Raw genomic sequence first — 17,005 nt, forward strand, 5'->3', positions numbered from 1 at the left:
ACCACTGAATGTTCCCATCACCATGGATTCCCTGTCACATGATCTGCACTGTTCAATATTTTTATGTTAATTTGGCCATTATATTGGCCAAGTATAATTTATCAGTGTTTCTGTGACCCAATGGCAGTGTAAAGGACTGTTTACAACACTACAGGTTATTCACTCACAGCACTGACATTCACAGGGCAGAAGGGTGTTTGTACTGTCTAAATGAAAAGTGAGACGGTTCCTCACCTATCCTCACAAATCATCATTCTCAAAACCTCATCCCAGCCAGCACATCAACAACCACAGCAAAATTTTTCCCTTTACTGCTTTCTAGGACAGGGCCCTGTGTAAGCACGTTGTTCCCAAACATGTTCCTTAAGATACATGCCTAATTCTGCCAGACCAGGTAAAAGCGAGCAAGAAACTTGTCAAGCACCAGCGCTGCTGCTCTCAGCTATTTGATCCAGTTCACCTTTTCACCTCCTTCCTCACCCGTGTCAAAATGCTCATGCAGATGAACCAAACACAGATGGGAGAGTCAGTCTGATGTCACAGACATCTCTGAGTAACGGACTCATCCCGAAATACTACTCTTTGCCCCAAACACCACACATTCTTTTGCTGCCATGCCAGACACTGCTGCAGGCTTCAGTCAAAGATGCTGCAGGTTCCTCATTTGACAGACATTCTATCCCCAGTCCTTCTGGCAGATTTGAGGCAGTTCTGGTACTGAGATGTCCCTCACCTGTCTGTGCCGAGTCTTCCTTTCAGCTGCCCAGGTATGGGACTTCTGGAGCCTCCATCAACCCAGCCTTGCCACACACCACTTTGCAGTGCTGGTGGCTGTTGCCACAACAGGATGCTGTGTCTTCTCCTGCCAGAGGGCCTCATCCACAATAGAGCAGTCACTGTTCCATTTGCTGCCTGTTGAGAGAACAAACTGGTTTTAGAAGCCACACTCTTAACGAATTGATTAAAACCATCGGTGTGGCTCTGCAAGAAAGCAGTCATGTTCTCATTCAAAACCATGGGCTGATGACATCCCTTTCATTTACAAGCCTCCAATGCCACCACCACTGGCAAGATCCTTCCTGCTTCTGAGCACCAAAGGCAAAAAAATGAAGATTTGCAACCCTAAGGATGAAAGGCAGGAATAGGGGATGGTCCAGGCAGGTGCTACAGCTGCTAAGATAAGACAAGCAGGCAGGTCTGCTGCCTGCCAAAGGGATCAGGCAGGTGGGGCAAGAGACAGCTGTTGCTGGGAGAAGCCAAGCCACTACCATCAGCAGTAGTTGTAGTAGGACCAGCTGTTGCTGACCCAGCTTCTAGCCCTCAGGGACAGTTAAATGGGCTGAGATTATGGCTGTCAGACCACCCACAACTGCTTGCAACCTTCTTTGCTCAAGCCCCAGCATCAGCCATCTCTTCAGTGACCACAACTGAGAACACGGTGCCAGCCTCTGTCCCACCCCCCTCCACGCGCTGGAGAGCTCCATGGACACTGAGCACACGAACCCAGTATTTAATAGCCCCGTTCCTTGTGATTGAGGACAACTTTCTGTTCCACCTGGGCATGGAGACAGGGTTATGTTATTAATGCTGGCAGGCAGTCATAGCCATCATATCCAACGATTTTTCCCTGTGGACATTTGAGACATTAAACTCTTACTTATTCCATGTTCAATTAAATAAAGTTGTCTGCTCAGAACTTAGAAGAATTAACTCTCACACCATTTAGCACAGTTTGTTCACTTGTGATGGTGGGACAGGCACTCTACTTCTTCCCAGGGTAACAACAATGGAGAGAACGAAAGCAATTCCTGCCATGCATTCATCTATCAGCATCCTTTGGGGTTTAGACAAAACAGAAAACACAAATCTCCTCTCCTCTGTGAGCTTACACATAAATTGCTGTTGAAATGTAAAGATATTCATTTACTTTGTACTAATTTAACCCAACAGCATTCAAAAGAGCGAGTTTTGGTGATGAATACCTACTGCTACGAATCTGCGCTGTTCCCTCCTACCTTCTCTGGGTGCAAGATCTTTTGCATTCATTAAACTCCTTGGTTAAGTCTTTCCATGAAGCAGCTTCTGACAGAATATTCATCTCTGCTCCTTTACAGCTTCATGTTAGGCTCACTGTTTCATTTGCGAGCAGACCTCATTATTTGCCTCACTCAGATCAGGACCATTCCTTTGTTTCCTGGAAACCTCTCTTACTATCTTCATAATCCTTTTCCCCGAGGTAAACATTAGCTCCAGTCAAGTGAAATTCTGTGCAAGCCACCAAGAGAGAGTATGTTGTTCTCTCGTTTGAAGAATTGGGTTTTAGTTGTGTGATGTTGGGTGTTCCTTTTACTCGTTTTGTCTTAAAATGCATTTTAAAACATCTTTCAGTTAGGCTCAATGGCTCTGCAATGTCATTCAGTGATCCGCCTGGAACCGTCAGCTTCTTTTCCAAGCCGATTTCTTCTGGGGGAGACACAAAGTCTGTACCAAACAGAATACACGCTGTGGAAGTTGTTCTGTGTTCGGGGGCTGCACTTCAGAACACTGAGGGCCATGTGAATCCTGGAGCAAAGATCAATCTGTGCTGGGTGACCCAAAGAGGGAAAGGCCAGATGGGTCACCAGGTTTTTATGTCTGCAGAGGGTCCTGTGCACACCCTGTGCAAGCTGTCCTCTACTTCCTACAGAAGAGCAGACAGCCTGCTGCTATACAAGCCAAGAAGTAAAGAAAAAACTATGACAGTAGAGATCACACATGATCCCTCTTCCTTCAGAAGGGCCATGAACGTGCACATTCTGCACTGCTGTGTTTCTGTGGGAGACCATGGGCACAGCCACAGAGCTCCTCAACAAAATGAACAGGCTTGTGATCACGGCATGGCTTGGCCGCCCTTGACACAAAGGCATTGCCTTGCCAATACTGTAAGAAAACCTCAGAAACTGTATTGTCTGAAAACACAAGGTGGGGGGAAGGCCCTCAAAGTTAACTTTTTTTTATTTTCTAACTTAGCATAATTCACTTCTTTTAAAGGGCTGGGGAGAAGCTGCTTAGTTTGGAGGACTCCAGTTTGTCCCCTCCTGAGCTCCACAACAAAGGAGGTGGAGTAACAGGGCAGTAGATGAGGAGAACCCAGAGCAGCGTAGGTTACAGAAGGACAATTGTCAAGCCTATCTCAAGTCAGTTTGCACAATTTCATCACAAACTAGAGAACTTTCCATAGCATGGGAAAGACTAAAGCTTTCCTGTACCCAGTATGAAACATTGTGTATTTCTTGCTCCACAGGAGGAATAAGAGGTCTAGCTCAATCTGTCATTTTTGACCACCCCAACCTGGCAATAACACAGAAAGAACTAAATATCCTTCTTTTCCTACTCCACATTGAAGTGACAAGTTAATTATTGTCCATGTGCTGAAGTCTTTCAAAAGGAAAAACAAAAAAGCCTTTGTCTTGTTTGGGAGAATGAGATTCAAGGTTGCAGGGGCCAGGGCGGGGGGTGGTGATGGGGTTGGGGCACCACTCCTTATTTGTTAATTATTAAGTGGAAAGTGTAAAGAATGCACTCAGAATTTATGAAAAAGTTGAGATCTCTTACCCATTTGTGGCCAGTGTTGCCAGCTGAAGGAGTATTTGACTGAGTCAGCTCGGCTGTGCTAGCCTTTGGTATCATAGCTGGTTTGGCACATGTGTTGCCAGTGATCTTACACAGCACGTAATGCTTTTCAGCACTTGGTGCTTTTGTAGTGTTTGGGAAAGAGAGAGATGTATACAGACACAGCAACTGTCTAAGGTTCTTTCAATTTGTGTGGGCTTTAGTGCCATGGATTCAAGCCATTTGTCTGATATAAATTAAATTGTCCAATAAATTTTGTGTGAGTTTTCAGAACGGATTAGGGAAGAAACAACCACTCAGCTTATATGGCTTTGTACAACAGCTTTTTTGTTTGGTTACTGCCTCTGAAACCATCGCATCCCAGTCTGTTGCATCTTCCTATTCTACTTAGGCAGGCTTTGTCTTTCAGCAAAAGCACACTTTCAGAAAGCTACAGTCAGGAACTCTTACAGCAGAGAAGTGAGATACAAAGGTCTCAGCTCACATCCAGAGAACAAGGTGTCACCATCTGCACTGCCTCCTCTGGTATACAGGCATGACTCTAGGTATTGCCACATGCACAAAACCAGCCCACTGATTTTTCATAGTACCTTCGTAGGGGGAAAAAAAAATGCCTCATGCCTGTCATTGTTTAAGAGGCAGTTGGACTCTAGTGTGCTTGAACTTCTGGGAAGCCTTGAAATAGTCATGCAGTTGGACTGGATGATAGTTGTAGGTCCCTTCAAGCTGAACGAATCTATTCTACTCCCTGAGACTTTCTTGTTGAGAACTAGAAAGCAGCATGATTACTTAAAAAGATATGAGTAAAGCCCTGTACACTTGCTACTAGGCAACAGGCTCATCTCTTTTAAACACGGTCTTTTTCCAAGCAAATTCAAAGCTCCAAATATTCCTGTAATCCCTCAGAAAGCTTGATGCGACTCTTCCTTTTATGTAGTATATTCCCCATTCTGTCCAGTGCAGTTAACAAAAAGTCACATTATTGATTAACTTTCTTAGGGCAATGTTGCAGTTTTCTTGATACTATCATTCTTTGGCACTAGAATAGTTTAAACAGGTTCTAGCTCGACCCTAGACTATTTGCAAATCAGGTACCAAGGTGTTTCTTCCATGGCAAGTTCTTGACAATCTTATGCCAATGACAAAACTCGCAGGAATTAGAATCAGAGAATATCTGAAGTTGGAAGGGACCCATAAGGATCGTCCAGTCCAGCTCCCTACTCCTAGTGTAAGGACTACCTTACACTAAATCATATGAGTAAGAGCATCCTACAGGTGCTCCTTGAACTCTGACAGGCTTGGTGCTATGACCACTTTCCTGGGGAGCCTGTTCTGGTGACCGACCACCCTCGCAGTGAAGAACCTTTTCCTAATGTCCAATCTGAACTTCCCCTGAGTCAGCTTCCATTTCCTCATTTCCTATCACTGGTTACTGCTGGAGTTACCTAGATGAATACAGGCATTTATCATAGGGGCTGAAGCGTTGTGTCTATGGCACCCGTCCTTGCTTCTTCTGCAGTCCCCTTTCCCAGATAATTTCTAGAGCCAATGCCATTTTGCCTTCTTCCCTTGCATTCTTCCTGTGCCTGTATTCCAGGCACACACGAGCTTTTACTCCATTGACAAATCAAAAAAACCCTCTGCTTTTCGGATTTATGATATCAGTTGAAGAAGCAATTTGTATTTCTGTAAATGCCCAGTCATGCCAATAAGGTCTGTGGCCTATGGTATTGAACACAGAACAAATACAGAGTAAGACAGAAAAAAAAGAAGCAAGTTCAAACAAGGTGAGGTGCATTTCAATTATATATTCTTAATGCTTATATGGTAAGAGGAGCTTACCACGTAAATTACACCGCCCTAGCATCCCTTACATGCCAACTGAGTAGGCGTAAGGAAGTTGGTGGGAGGCTAATACAATGTAAGAACATAAAGAAGTCTCATATATGCCAGTTTGCACACCATCTCCATATCTGGCCCTTAGCATACTGTCGTATGACTTTAATAGCCCAGATAAATCAGTTCCTGAACCTGAATTCACCAAACTCCTACGCTGGCTATATTAATGGATGCAATTAAACATTTAAAAGGGCACTTGAATCTTTACTTATAAGAAGGAAAAACACAGCCAACTCCCCACCCCCCCAAAAAAAACCCCACACACCCAAAACACCACCAGAAACAACCCCCAGTATTTTGCTGCCGAATGAACAGCAATGGTACCAGCACTCATCCATTTGCATTAAAATGGCATTGTCAGTTCATTGAGAAAATAAATTCAACACGGTGAACTACTGTACAAGAGAAGAACATGAATTGTGAAAGAAACAAGTATGCATGTTCTGACAACTGCTGTCTGCAGTTCCTAAGTCTGCACTTGTGTGGATATATATACCAAGGTTAGTGTCTGCTCCCATCCCTTCCAGGAACAGAGCAAATCTACCATGTTCTTTCCAGGTGAGGCCACGCTCCTGAAACAATCCATTAAGCAGTGTCTTCAAAGTGCCCCCGACAAGTGTGCTGGATAACTACAACGCACAACATTGCACGTAGAGCTCTAATAATAGGAAGAGACAGAAATGCTGCCGCTATTGACGAATACACAAAGCAGGACATAGTCTCGGACCATAGCTCAAATAGTTTTGTAAAATAGATGAAACCTTTTCTCTAAACAAGCAAAGTCTTTAGTAACAAACCAATTGGGTTTTAGAAACACTAGAATGCTGTCACAGTACAGGTGCCAGTAATCTATCAGCCTAGTCTACAGCTGCTGTATCACTTGAAAACCAGAATGCTGTGGCCCCTTCTCAGACCTTAGAGGATAATTATTCAGAAAAATGTCGCTAATGCCACACTTCACTGAAACCATTCAAGTGTTGTGCAGTGACAGCCCAATAGGGGTTTTTCCACCGGTTTGCACTTGATTTGACTCGTGTTTCGGCTCAGACGCGCTATTCCCACAATAGCAGCAGCCATGCATTCAGTCGTTTGCTTTCCTGAGCTTTGTGCAGTGACCCCTCAACGAGCATTACTCTGCTTCTGCAGCACAAACTGGTACTGCCGTCGGAACTGGGTAAGGACGTTACCCAGCCCCTGCCCCCACAGCCGAGCCCCCCCAGCGGCGGGTCCCTCCGACGGGGAGAACCCAGCGCGGTGAGGGAACCGTCACTAGAGGGCACTTACAGAACCCAGGAGGCTGAGGATGCTCTCAGTACCAGAAGGCTGCGGTCCTGCGAGCAGCTTGAAGAGGCCACACAACCACTTTTGCATTTGCTTCCTAACCAGCTCCTGCGACCAACACTTTAAGATACAGAACCAGGGAAATAATTATATTTCAGAAGCTCTTTATCATCTTCTGGTTTTCCAGCAACTGAATGAAAGCAAGATGAGGAAAAACTCTCTGAGACAACCTGTGTGCCAGGCTACATTAACCGTGCGTTCCCGGACAAATGCTGAACACACGTGTGAAGCACAGGTATGTAAGGTATTTCCCACACAACATACTGGTGCTGAGTGGTGCTGTTGGGCGCAGCTTTGCAGAAAGAGGTGCAGGAACACACAAAGCAGCGTGGCAAACTCACTGAAGTACAGCATTTCACAGTGGTGCCTCAGGCAGACCATGCATTTCATGTGAGACAAGAGACAAGGATGTGATTATGCCCCAAAGAACCTGCAGGGTTTTTTCTGGACGTGACAAACCACAGAAAGGTGACAGGCAGTACATCAGGAAAGCAGGAGCAAGAATCCTGGATGCAGGAACTTGTGGTCACCCAGAGCAGGCATAGGCTACATGTATTTTGGAACTAAAGTCAATTTTCACTTAAAGATAGAGCACAAACAGAATCTACTGTCATCCCTGCTATGTTACCTGAACAGCTCATTTCCTTGCTTCTCGTATTAATTGTGAGCTGCAGCTTCCAGCCAGTAGGTCCTGTCATTAGTAAGATCAAAGTTTTCTTGGCTACCAGGTGTCTTATTTCTGTGATTCAGTACACTTCTGATCTTCTGTTGAAGGAAAGCAGAACTCACATGATCAGCGAGTTCTGGAAAACCTCAAATCACTGCTCTTGTGAAGGCCAAGTGCAGGGCAGCACAAGGAAGGGTCAGGCCACTGCTGTACCAAGGGCTGATGTTTAGAGGTGGCCAGCTGAGGCACTGGGCTGCAGGCAGGCACAGCAGGCGGTGTCCGAGGTCCGTCAGGCAGCATCACCCTTGACAGAGAGGTGGGGAAGGGTACCACAGCGATGCTGCGCCGAGCTGCATTCTCTAGCAGCTGCACTGGCAGGGGATTGGGCTGGCTCTGCCCAGACAGAGACAGGGTACTCAGAGCTCAGGAAAGAGAGGCAGGATGGCACCGAGTGGTACGTGGTGGGCACTGCAGGAAGACTGGAGTTGCCTCTTCCTAAGCATTCATTAAAACTTTGGTTTATAAATTGGCTCTGTACCTTGTCTAAATTGACTTTGGAAGCCTATGGGAAGTATTGTCCCACTTCCCTGTGTTTACCACAGGGGAAATGAGAAACCACCAGGTCCCTGGGGCTAATTACTTTCTTCAAAACCCAGCATTGCTCTATGTTTCTGACTCAGTGCAGCATTCAATTTTCTGCTGAGATTGTATCTATATCGCATTACAGGATGAGTTGCAATAGCACTTGATGTTAATTGCAGTGCACAGACTGCTCCCTTCTCTCCTTTATACCAGTTATCAAGAAAAACCAGAAAGTCTACTTCTGCTGTTTTTAATTTAGCCTCTTCCATCCATACAGAGTGCCTGTCAGACAGGAGAGGCAGGGGCTGTCATCCCCTTTCTGCCTCAAAGTGTCTAGCAACAAGGCAGAGACTATAGGGGTGTCTATGTGCCACCCCAAACAATCAGTTACCCTATGGAGACAGACAGAGGCTGGGGTGCGGTATGGCCACCTGGTGTAAACAGATAAAGACAGGCACTTTAATATTCCTGGGTGGCCCCAGAGCCACTCGGACAGCCGTCCTTGCCTCTCACATCCACTGAGGCAGAGAAAAGGGCAGAGATGAAGTAACAGAAGCAGGACACCCCTGTGTGACTCTCAGAGCCTGGCAGTCTCTTTCAGGGGCTCTGTCTGCCTGAAACTCCAAAGCAACCCTCAAAGCACCCGAGTACGGCCATGAGCTGGCTTCTGCAGCGCACAGAAACAAGCAGGGGCTGTGCATCCCGACAAGTGCATGTGGCTCAGCAAATTCTACGGGGTCTAAATTTGAGAACATTTGTTGGGTGATGAGTATAATTGCCCTTTCCATGAAGCATGGTCAAAGGGATAAGTGTTTTTAGCACCTTGTCCTTATTTTGTTTCCCTCCTAAATGTCTATCTCTGACAGCAGTATTCCAGCACCTCACCATTGGAAACAACCATTTATATGACACAAGTCATTTGCTAGTTTATCATCTCCTACTCCCTGTCTGTCACTAGCAGCCAGGATTTCCACCACTTTCAAGTGTTAAACAGCATTGGTTACTACCACTTGCCCTGCATCACACGTACACCGGGAACGGTACGAGCTTGTATGGTGCTCCACACTCAATGCAGTGTATGAATAACATTTGAAGAAAATTGATTAATCAGTGTACTGGAAAGCAATGCCTGCAGGACCAGCACGGAGGTCTTTGGAGATCTTTTATGCAGATCTTTTAAACACAGCCTCCTACTAAAACAACAGGAGGGCAGCCATACTAGATCAGATAGCAGTCCTGTTTCCAACAGGGACTATTAGTGGACGCTTGGTTGCTGCTATTCTGAAGCCTGCTTTTCCCTTCTACTGATAAATAATAGAGTATTTCCTTTGGTATTCAAGTTGTTGAGTGTTTCCAGGTACATCAAAGTGCTGTAAGTTATCTCCTTTCTTCCAATTTCTTACCCTTTTGTTAAAGGCCCTTTCCCTGTTTGGCAGATCATTCTCAAGACATTTTCTACTCTCCTCCATCAGCAGTAAAGAAACTCCTCTGGCCAGAGTCCAGCCTGCAACGTGATGTTTTCAGCCTGGAGTTGCTCTGGGGTTAGCCTGCATTTTCTTAGGGGGGGGGGGGGGGGGGGGGGGAAGGAAAGAAAAAGAAAAAAAAAAAGGAGAGAGGAACAGAACATTCTGTCAAGTAAACATTTGATAACGCTCTTGAGCAAGAGAAATGGAACAGGTAACAAACAGTAATGCAGATTAACTATCTGCTAGGGCAAATACACAGTACGTAAAGGTTCCCTGTACACTGTTTGGATGGCATTTCTGTGTTGAGCCTGATACACTGGTGTACTAATTGATCTCTTCAACAAAAGACATGACCTTTGGATACAAAATTGGAGGTCAGCCCTCAAAGTAATCTAACTAATCTCCTGCCTGGTAGAATAAAAACAGGCTTGCTGTTGGTTTGACTTCTCTAATTTTTATTTTTTTTTTTCTCCCCTCCCCTCTCCCACAAAGAAGTGATTTCTGCATGTGCACAGTTACTCCGTTTCTTAGTAATATTACCAGCTCTTTGGTGTAGGACTGGCAGAGGTTGCCGAGAATCCAGGGGTTTGATTCTACATGAAAGTTTAATGCAACTCCTAGGTCAGCTTTATGTCTGAAGATCGAACACATAAGAATCAGTAAATGAGGCACTGGTTTCTCCCTCCTGAGGCTGAGCCACACGGAGGCATTGCCCAGCAAGGGCTCTGATCACAGACCTGGAACACCTTAACCAGCAGCGAGGTTGTATCTGTACTAGAGCTGATACAGATGAAAATGCTTCTGGAGCCTGAGTCTAGCCCGGGGGTCCAAAACTGAAAGCTAGCATTGAAAAATGGCAGAAATTATTTATGAGCGGGAAAATATTTTGCAATCATCTAATTAAATAATTCTATCTGTTGAAGTCCTGAATAAGACACAGAGCAACATCTTCTAAAGCAGCTGGTCCAACCAAGGGCTGAAATTTAAAGCTAAGCAAATTCAAATTACAAGTAAAATACATGGTTTTCGGAGTTAGAAGAGATCAATCATTGCAGTAAGCTACTGAGGGAAGCAGTAGACATGTGCTTCTGTGGAACACATGCATTAAACAGAGATCGCTGAAGGAAAAGAGAACAGGGATGGAAGATGTTTTTGCTATATGAGAGCTCAGTTCCTGAGACTGATGGTCCTTTGCAGCTGTAAGGAAGAGAGTTTTGCACCTATCTAACCAATCTCTTCTCAAAGACAGTAGGGACAGCGCTGGAGCACATCCACTTCACTTTAAGCCAGTTTACTATCTTTTGCAAAGTAAAACAATAACTCCTCTTGAGGTCTTATGGTCAGGCAGAAGAACATGATAACCTGAAAACAATTTCTTCAAACAGACTATATTCTCCTGGCTGTCCTTTTCACATTGTCCAAGATGCTGGACAACCTTCCCATGGCCCACCAAGTGACAAATGCTTCCAACCAACCCCCCTGCCTTTTTTTTTTTTTTTTAAATAAAAATCCAAGTGCACTAGAAGAGTTGCTCATGTGACTGGGCTACATGGAGATGGTAAAACAGGAGAACTTTTTTATTAAAAATAAAGTGGACATCCTAAGAGACTGGAATATGGGCTCATTTAAATTTCAAGTATCAAATAAATGTGATACAGAGATCAGATTTCACAGCTGAAGAACAGCCACAGAGGACAGAGGTGAAAATTAGTATTTGAAATTTATACAACATAAAGTAGATTTTTGTCACTATCTTTTGTTCCTGGACAAGTTGGATAGGAGAAAAACAGGTTTGATACAAGTGTCTTCCTGCAGATTAATTTCCTGCCTACCTTTGCACAGCTCCTCAAGCCACCCACTTGCCTAAGGAGAAATGTTGCCACCAAATCTAGTCCATGAACCTCAGACAGGCCCTACCCTTTATTTTCCATGGATGATAACAACAATAAAGCCTGGATACACAGCTCACAGATACAGGAGCATGTAGTCATCTTCCGATACTGGTCCTGGGAACTGTGTGCATACCATACATTCTCCCAAACAGAAGAGATGACCAGGGCTAGTCTCTCCCTCAGCTTTAAGGCATACTGGGCCACACTGATCTGGGCATCCCCTCAGAATTACCTTCTCTTGAGAACTTCAGTAGGGCAGAAACATGTAGGCTCTTTTAAGACCTTCCACACCGTCAATAAAAGGGAAGGAAACAACCTCCTTTAACTTGCAGAGTCAATGTTTGCAACCCTTTGCAAGCCCCCTTTAATTTAAAATCAAACCTTTCCACCAAGCCAAGAGACTCCCTCTCTCTCCTCTGTTCTAACGCAGCCCGAGATCAGGCGGCCAGAGCAAAACACAAAGCCCCTGCCGTGGGGGCAAAGCAGACCTACCCAGCAGCATTTCTCCCTTATGCCCTAATCCAGCCCCCTCACTGCAGGAGTTTGTCCTAGTGAGCACGTTGCATCATTTTTCACCCTCCACTCGAAGGTTTCCCCCATGTTTTCTGTCGCAACAGCATTTCTAATGCCCTGTCCTCTACCTGTTTGATAACAGCATTGCTGTGGACAGGTGTGTTTTTTACCATTACCGACCTTGCAGCTAAAACAACGATCTGTGTAGTAGTAGTTCTGTACAGGAAGAGGGAGCTAGAATTCTGACATGCTTTTACTACATATATCATACCCAGAAACAACGAGTTGGACAGCTGGTGTAGACAAACATCACATTCTCCACGACGTTCTCAGAAAATACATGCATCTTAGATTGCCTCTACTTGTCATCCCAAATGGATCTTCAGCCAGATCATCATCATCTTTATTATTCTTCAAAATGGGATTTGCTTCCCTTTGCAATTCTGTATAAGCCCACCAACACCTGGACACAGCCTAGCTTTGCACACTCCTTGTGGATACTGAGAGGTGAAATGCACACAACTGGGAAAAAAGTTTTTTTCATGTGTTTTAGCTCAGCCACAGCTACAACCCCTGAAAGGAGACTTCCAGGAAAGAAGGAGTTGGGAAGGAAAGTTCTATTAAACAGACCTGCATCCGGCTCATCCCCAGAAACCCCAGCTGTCACCTTCTTCTATGTCCATTGACAGAAGTCGTGAACCCCGTGCCAGCTAAAGCGTACGTCAGAATAGCTGCTCATCTCTTTGTTTTGCACAGTGTGCACCTATGTAGCAACATACACATTACATAATAGTAAGTCATACACTAAAAGGAGTCGGATTGCTAAATCCATCCACTGTGTGGATGAGATTTTTACTTCCGTCACCTGATAATTTAATTGCTCAATTAGCTCTGCCTGAATGCCTTGGCTGTGGTAGAGGAATGTTCCCTTGCAGGTCATAGTAAATCAGAAGACAGGAGGTAAGCAAGTGATGCAAAGGTAAATGATTCCTCCACAGCAAACCAAGTGCATCACCCAATTGTATTTTCTCTCATCTGCTCCTTGCACTAGAGTTTTGGGGAGAGAACAGGCACCTGACAAATGAAAGACCATAAAACTCTAGTCAAAAGCCAGTGTCATAGGAGGCCTCCCCTACGCGGCTTAATCTCCAAACTTTCGTTGCTGATTCAAACCTAGCTCTGACATTTCTGTGTTTTTGATATTCCATAATATGCCTAATTTAGGTAACAGAGTAATCTCCTTGTTGATGAGGACTTTGAAACATCTGCTGCATCACTGAACATTACAGTATTGCTTTCCTTTAGCCAAGAGGCAAGTGGAGAAGATGTCACCAAAGTGGCACCTGTTGATCCCCCTGGAGCAGTGGGTCTGGTGGTGGGTGGGCTTGTGGATGTGATCCTCGCGCACCGACAGACTGCAGCACAGAGGGGTTCGGCTGCCGTGAGCAGGGCCTGTAGGTAGGAACAACTTGACGGACTTTGTAACTAAGTATTTTAGATGTAATGAGAAAGCAATTACTTCTGCTGCAGACACAACTCTTGAGCGTACTGCAGGCACCCAGATCACAAGAAACTGATTGCATCATAGCATTCAAAGAAATCAAAGAACAGGCAGTTACCAGAGAAATCTGTGCTTGTAATAGATGGGGTGCTGGGTCAGAAGGGCCTGGCTCTGAAGATGTGCGTGTGACACACAATTCCATTCTGAATGGTCTTGCCTGGCACTCTACAGCGGAGTGCCTGCTTCTGCCCCCCCGCAATCCCACCACCACCAATCCAACCCACGACCAGAAAATCTGACGCCCTCAACCCTTCCACTCGCACTTGCCCTCTTTCCCTTGCAGCCTGAACGGCTTCAAGCATTTTCTGGGCAGTGGCTTTCCCAGACTTCTGTTTCTGGATCACATTGATCCCAGGCTGCGCTGCAAGAAAAAGTACCAAATGGACAGATAACTCAAGAGTTTGGACAAAATAATCGGCATCCACTGTGCTGCCTTCAGGGCCTGATTTTAAACATTAGTAAATACACTTTCTCTGTGTGCTTTTTAAGGCATTATTCCTTCCAAGGTAAATCATTACTGTGTGCCCTGATGTGAAATACGACCCTAATCTGCACATCACTTATCCGTGTTTGTCTGGCTCTAATTTAGTCCCTTTCCTGTCTCTCTCCCACCTGTGTGTCTATAACACCAGTTTTACAACAATCCTCACTGGAGACAGGAAACACATTTTCATTCATGAAACCAGCAGGAGCAAAGATAAGGAAAACATGTCAGAATAAATGAAAATTCTTCAGGCGACAGAACCTTAAAGAAAATCAAGGGGCCTAGAGGTGAGGGGGGGGTTCATTACTGCAGCAAACTACACATACCTTAATGGTGCCCTTTCGTGTGGTGGGTGGCACTGGAACATAGAATGAAGCTACAGCAGTTGACTTCATAGCACTCTCCCTCTGCTGCCCACGTCAAAACCTGAGTGCTCCTGTACGATTAATGAAATCATGTCGGTTTTTTTATTTTATTTATCCTAAGTTAGACGGGGGGGAAATATTTCTATTAAAAATAATTTCAAATTGCTTAGGGAGGTAGGAGAGTCTCTATCGCTGGAGACTTTTAAGATCATCTGCCAGGATGCTTGAGAGCAGATTAGGGTTATTAGATCCTGCCTTGGGCCAAGGAGATGAAATAGAGGAACTCTGTGACCTTGCAAGGTCTTTTCTAGCTTTTCCTGGAACCATTCAGTGAAAGTGGCCTGGAAAAGCAGCAAACTAAACACTGGTAAAAGACATGCTTCTGGTCTGTATTCAGCTGTGGAAGCAAAAAAAGCCAAAAGAGGCTTGGAAAGTCTACATCTAGCAAAGTGACAAAAGAGAAAAGAGTTTACAATTTAAGTCAAAGAGAGCGCACAAGGGAAAAACACACTCTGCCGCATGATCCCTATTTAAGGTCTTCTCATGAACACCATCATTAAATCCCTACCCACATTATCATTTTAAACAGTTCCTTCAAACCTCCATTTGTGAACCTCCCCCTGGTAGTGCTCCTTGCCACCATCATGAGAGCTCACATTAAGTTATTCTGCAATGTGCCTTTCCTAAATCCCTCCCTGAAGCCACCTATCAAACAGGTAGAGGTGAAACAGAACTTACTTGGCAATTACTGACCCCATTTTGCTTTTATTTAGGATGCAGTGTCTCCTGAATTCTTGATCGTTAGAAATCATCAGCCTGTTGATTCTGCAAGTACTCACCGTGCTAGAAAATCCTGTTTCTGCCTCATGCCATGCAAAGTCTGACTGGATGTTACTTTGACCTGAAAAACAAGAAACAAAGTAGGTTTGTAGCCAAACCTTGGGCTGCCAACTATACCTGTGGTAGGAAAAAGGTGCATCTCTAGCAACCAGAAATTACATTTAAAATACATCTTTTCTTGGTTGGCTCCTATAAATCAGTGTAGTTCAAAAGAGGCGAATTTAATTAGAAAACTCTTGTCCCAAATGTGGTATTGACAATCTTGGAAATTCAGGATTAATTCAAGCCAGAAAGGAGCTAAAAATAGCAGCAACTATACATTACCAGCTTAGTAAACAGGTAACGGAAGTAAAAGGCAGTGAGGATGGGGGGGGGGGGAACCCCAAAACCAAAACCAACAAATAAAACCCCACAACCACCTTCCAGCAATCAGAAGTGTTTAAATACATTGGAATAAAAACAAATATCACCATCTATAAATACATCTGTAATAATCAGATTGTCCGTTGCTATATTCACAGGGTAAAAATCTGTCAACAGTAATACAGAAAAGGTTGATATTTCTTAGTGACTTCCGCTCCGCACTGCAAGATGATACGTATCATAGCTTAAAACCAACAGCTCAGACCGATATTTAAATAGTACCGCAGGTGAGCTATTAGTGATTCAGCACCCGAGAGCCCTACGAGAGGTCTGAAGATATGATTGCTGACACAAGTTTCTGCAAGTCATTGAAAAATAAGTAAGCTCCATAGGTCAGAGGGAAAGCCAGTCTCTGGGAGTACAAACAGGACAATCTAGGAGCTCAACACCAGTCCGAAAGTGGGAGAAGGAACTCCCTTTTTGTGGAAGGAGGGAGGGCATTCCACAAGCAAGCAGCTGCCACCTAGGTACTCTCTGCAGACCACCCATCACACCCTAGCCAAACTGCTTCCCAGGAAGCCACAGGCACCAACTTTTTCACCAAAAGCCTTAATAAGCGATGCTCGGGGTCCTGTGTTTGGTCAGAGACGCTCCAGAGCCACTGACTGATGAGAGCAGCAACGGCAAAGGGGGCAGAATTTTGTTCACGGATGGACACTGAACTGGGAGGATGCTGGGCTGTAGACCAAGGTTCAGCACCAGTGCAGTAGGGTGCAGGGACCAAATAATCTCTTGAGTATTTAGTGACAATGGCCAGGAAATAACTAAAATACCTCTAAGTCTGCACCATGGAAAACTTTACTGAAAAACAGGAATACTTTTAAGAATCATGAAGAACTTGGGAAATCTTGCAAGGAGAGATGATGAAGAGACAAAAACCTGTGACTTCCGGCCTCCAACTAGAACTTCTCTGCTAGCAAATAACAGTGACATCAATAGTGACAGAACACCAAGTAAAAGCAATTTTAATTTCTAACGTTTGGATTAAGGAAACACAATTGTAGCTTAATGTATTCAGGATGCAATCAGAAAATCACAGTGAAGATGGTAAATTTGCCTTTTTATTCCACCTAACTTACAGAAAATTCTGCAGAACATTTCAGTGTAAAGATAGAACATTCTGGAAGAACTCGATGATTGTTACTTTACATATGAAAAGCGTTTCTATTCCATTCTTTGAGATTTTATCATGCAAATCATGCAGAAGTGGGTGACTGAACATTCCAAAAGGCTTAGCACAACTTTTACTGTGTTTGCTTAGGCAAATATTCTGATACCTGTCACCAGTTCAAATTTAATCTTGTCCAAGGGTTAGAAAACAGGTCAGGGTACGTTATGTTTGCCATTTTGTTGCAAAACT

At 44.5% G+C, this 17,005-nt stretch overlaps 1 protein-coding gene across 7 annotated transcripts in view; it reads right to left on the bottom strand.

The window, feature by feature from the left end:
* The window catches only part of SLC45A1 (solute carrier family 45 member 1), a 32,022-nt gene extending 16,736 nt beyond the window's left edge, over window positions 1-15,286 (bottom strand). The window contains exons 1-3 of one of the 7 annotated variants that reach the window (XR_008820963.1): window positions 15,222-15,286; window positions 14,344-14,453; window positions 734-912 (exon numbers count right to left, since the gene is read on the bottom strand). Coding sequence is in view for 6 of the 7 variants with exons in the window: in XM_056332957.1 (XP_056188932.1) it covers window positions 734-912; window positions 14,344-14,412 (248 nt within the window). In the remaining variant the exon portion in view is untranslated. The other 6 variants (XM_056332957.1, XM_056332959.1, XM_056332963.1 and 3 more) reach the window with 6 other exon arrangements.
* Window positions 15,287-17,005: the final 1,719 nt, after the last annotated feature.

The sequence above is a fragment of the Falco biarmicus genome, chromosome 3 (assembly GCF_023638135.1).
Source record: "Falco biarmicus isolate bFalBia1 chromosome 3, bFalBia1.pri, whole genome shotgun sequence".
In the NCBI taxonomy this organism is placed as follows: domain Eukaryota; kingdom Metazoa; phylum Chordata; class Aves; order Falconiformes; family Falconidae; genus Falco; species Falco biarmicus.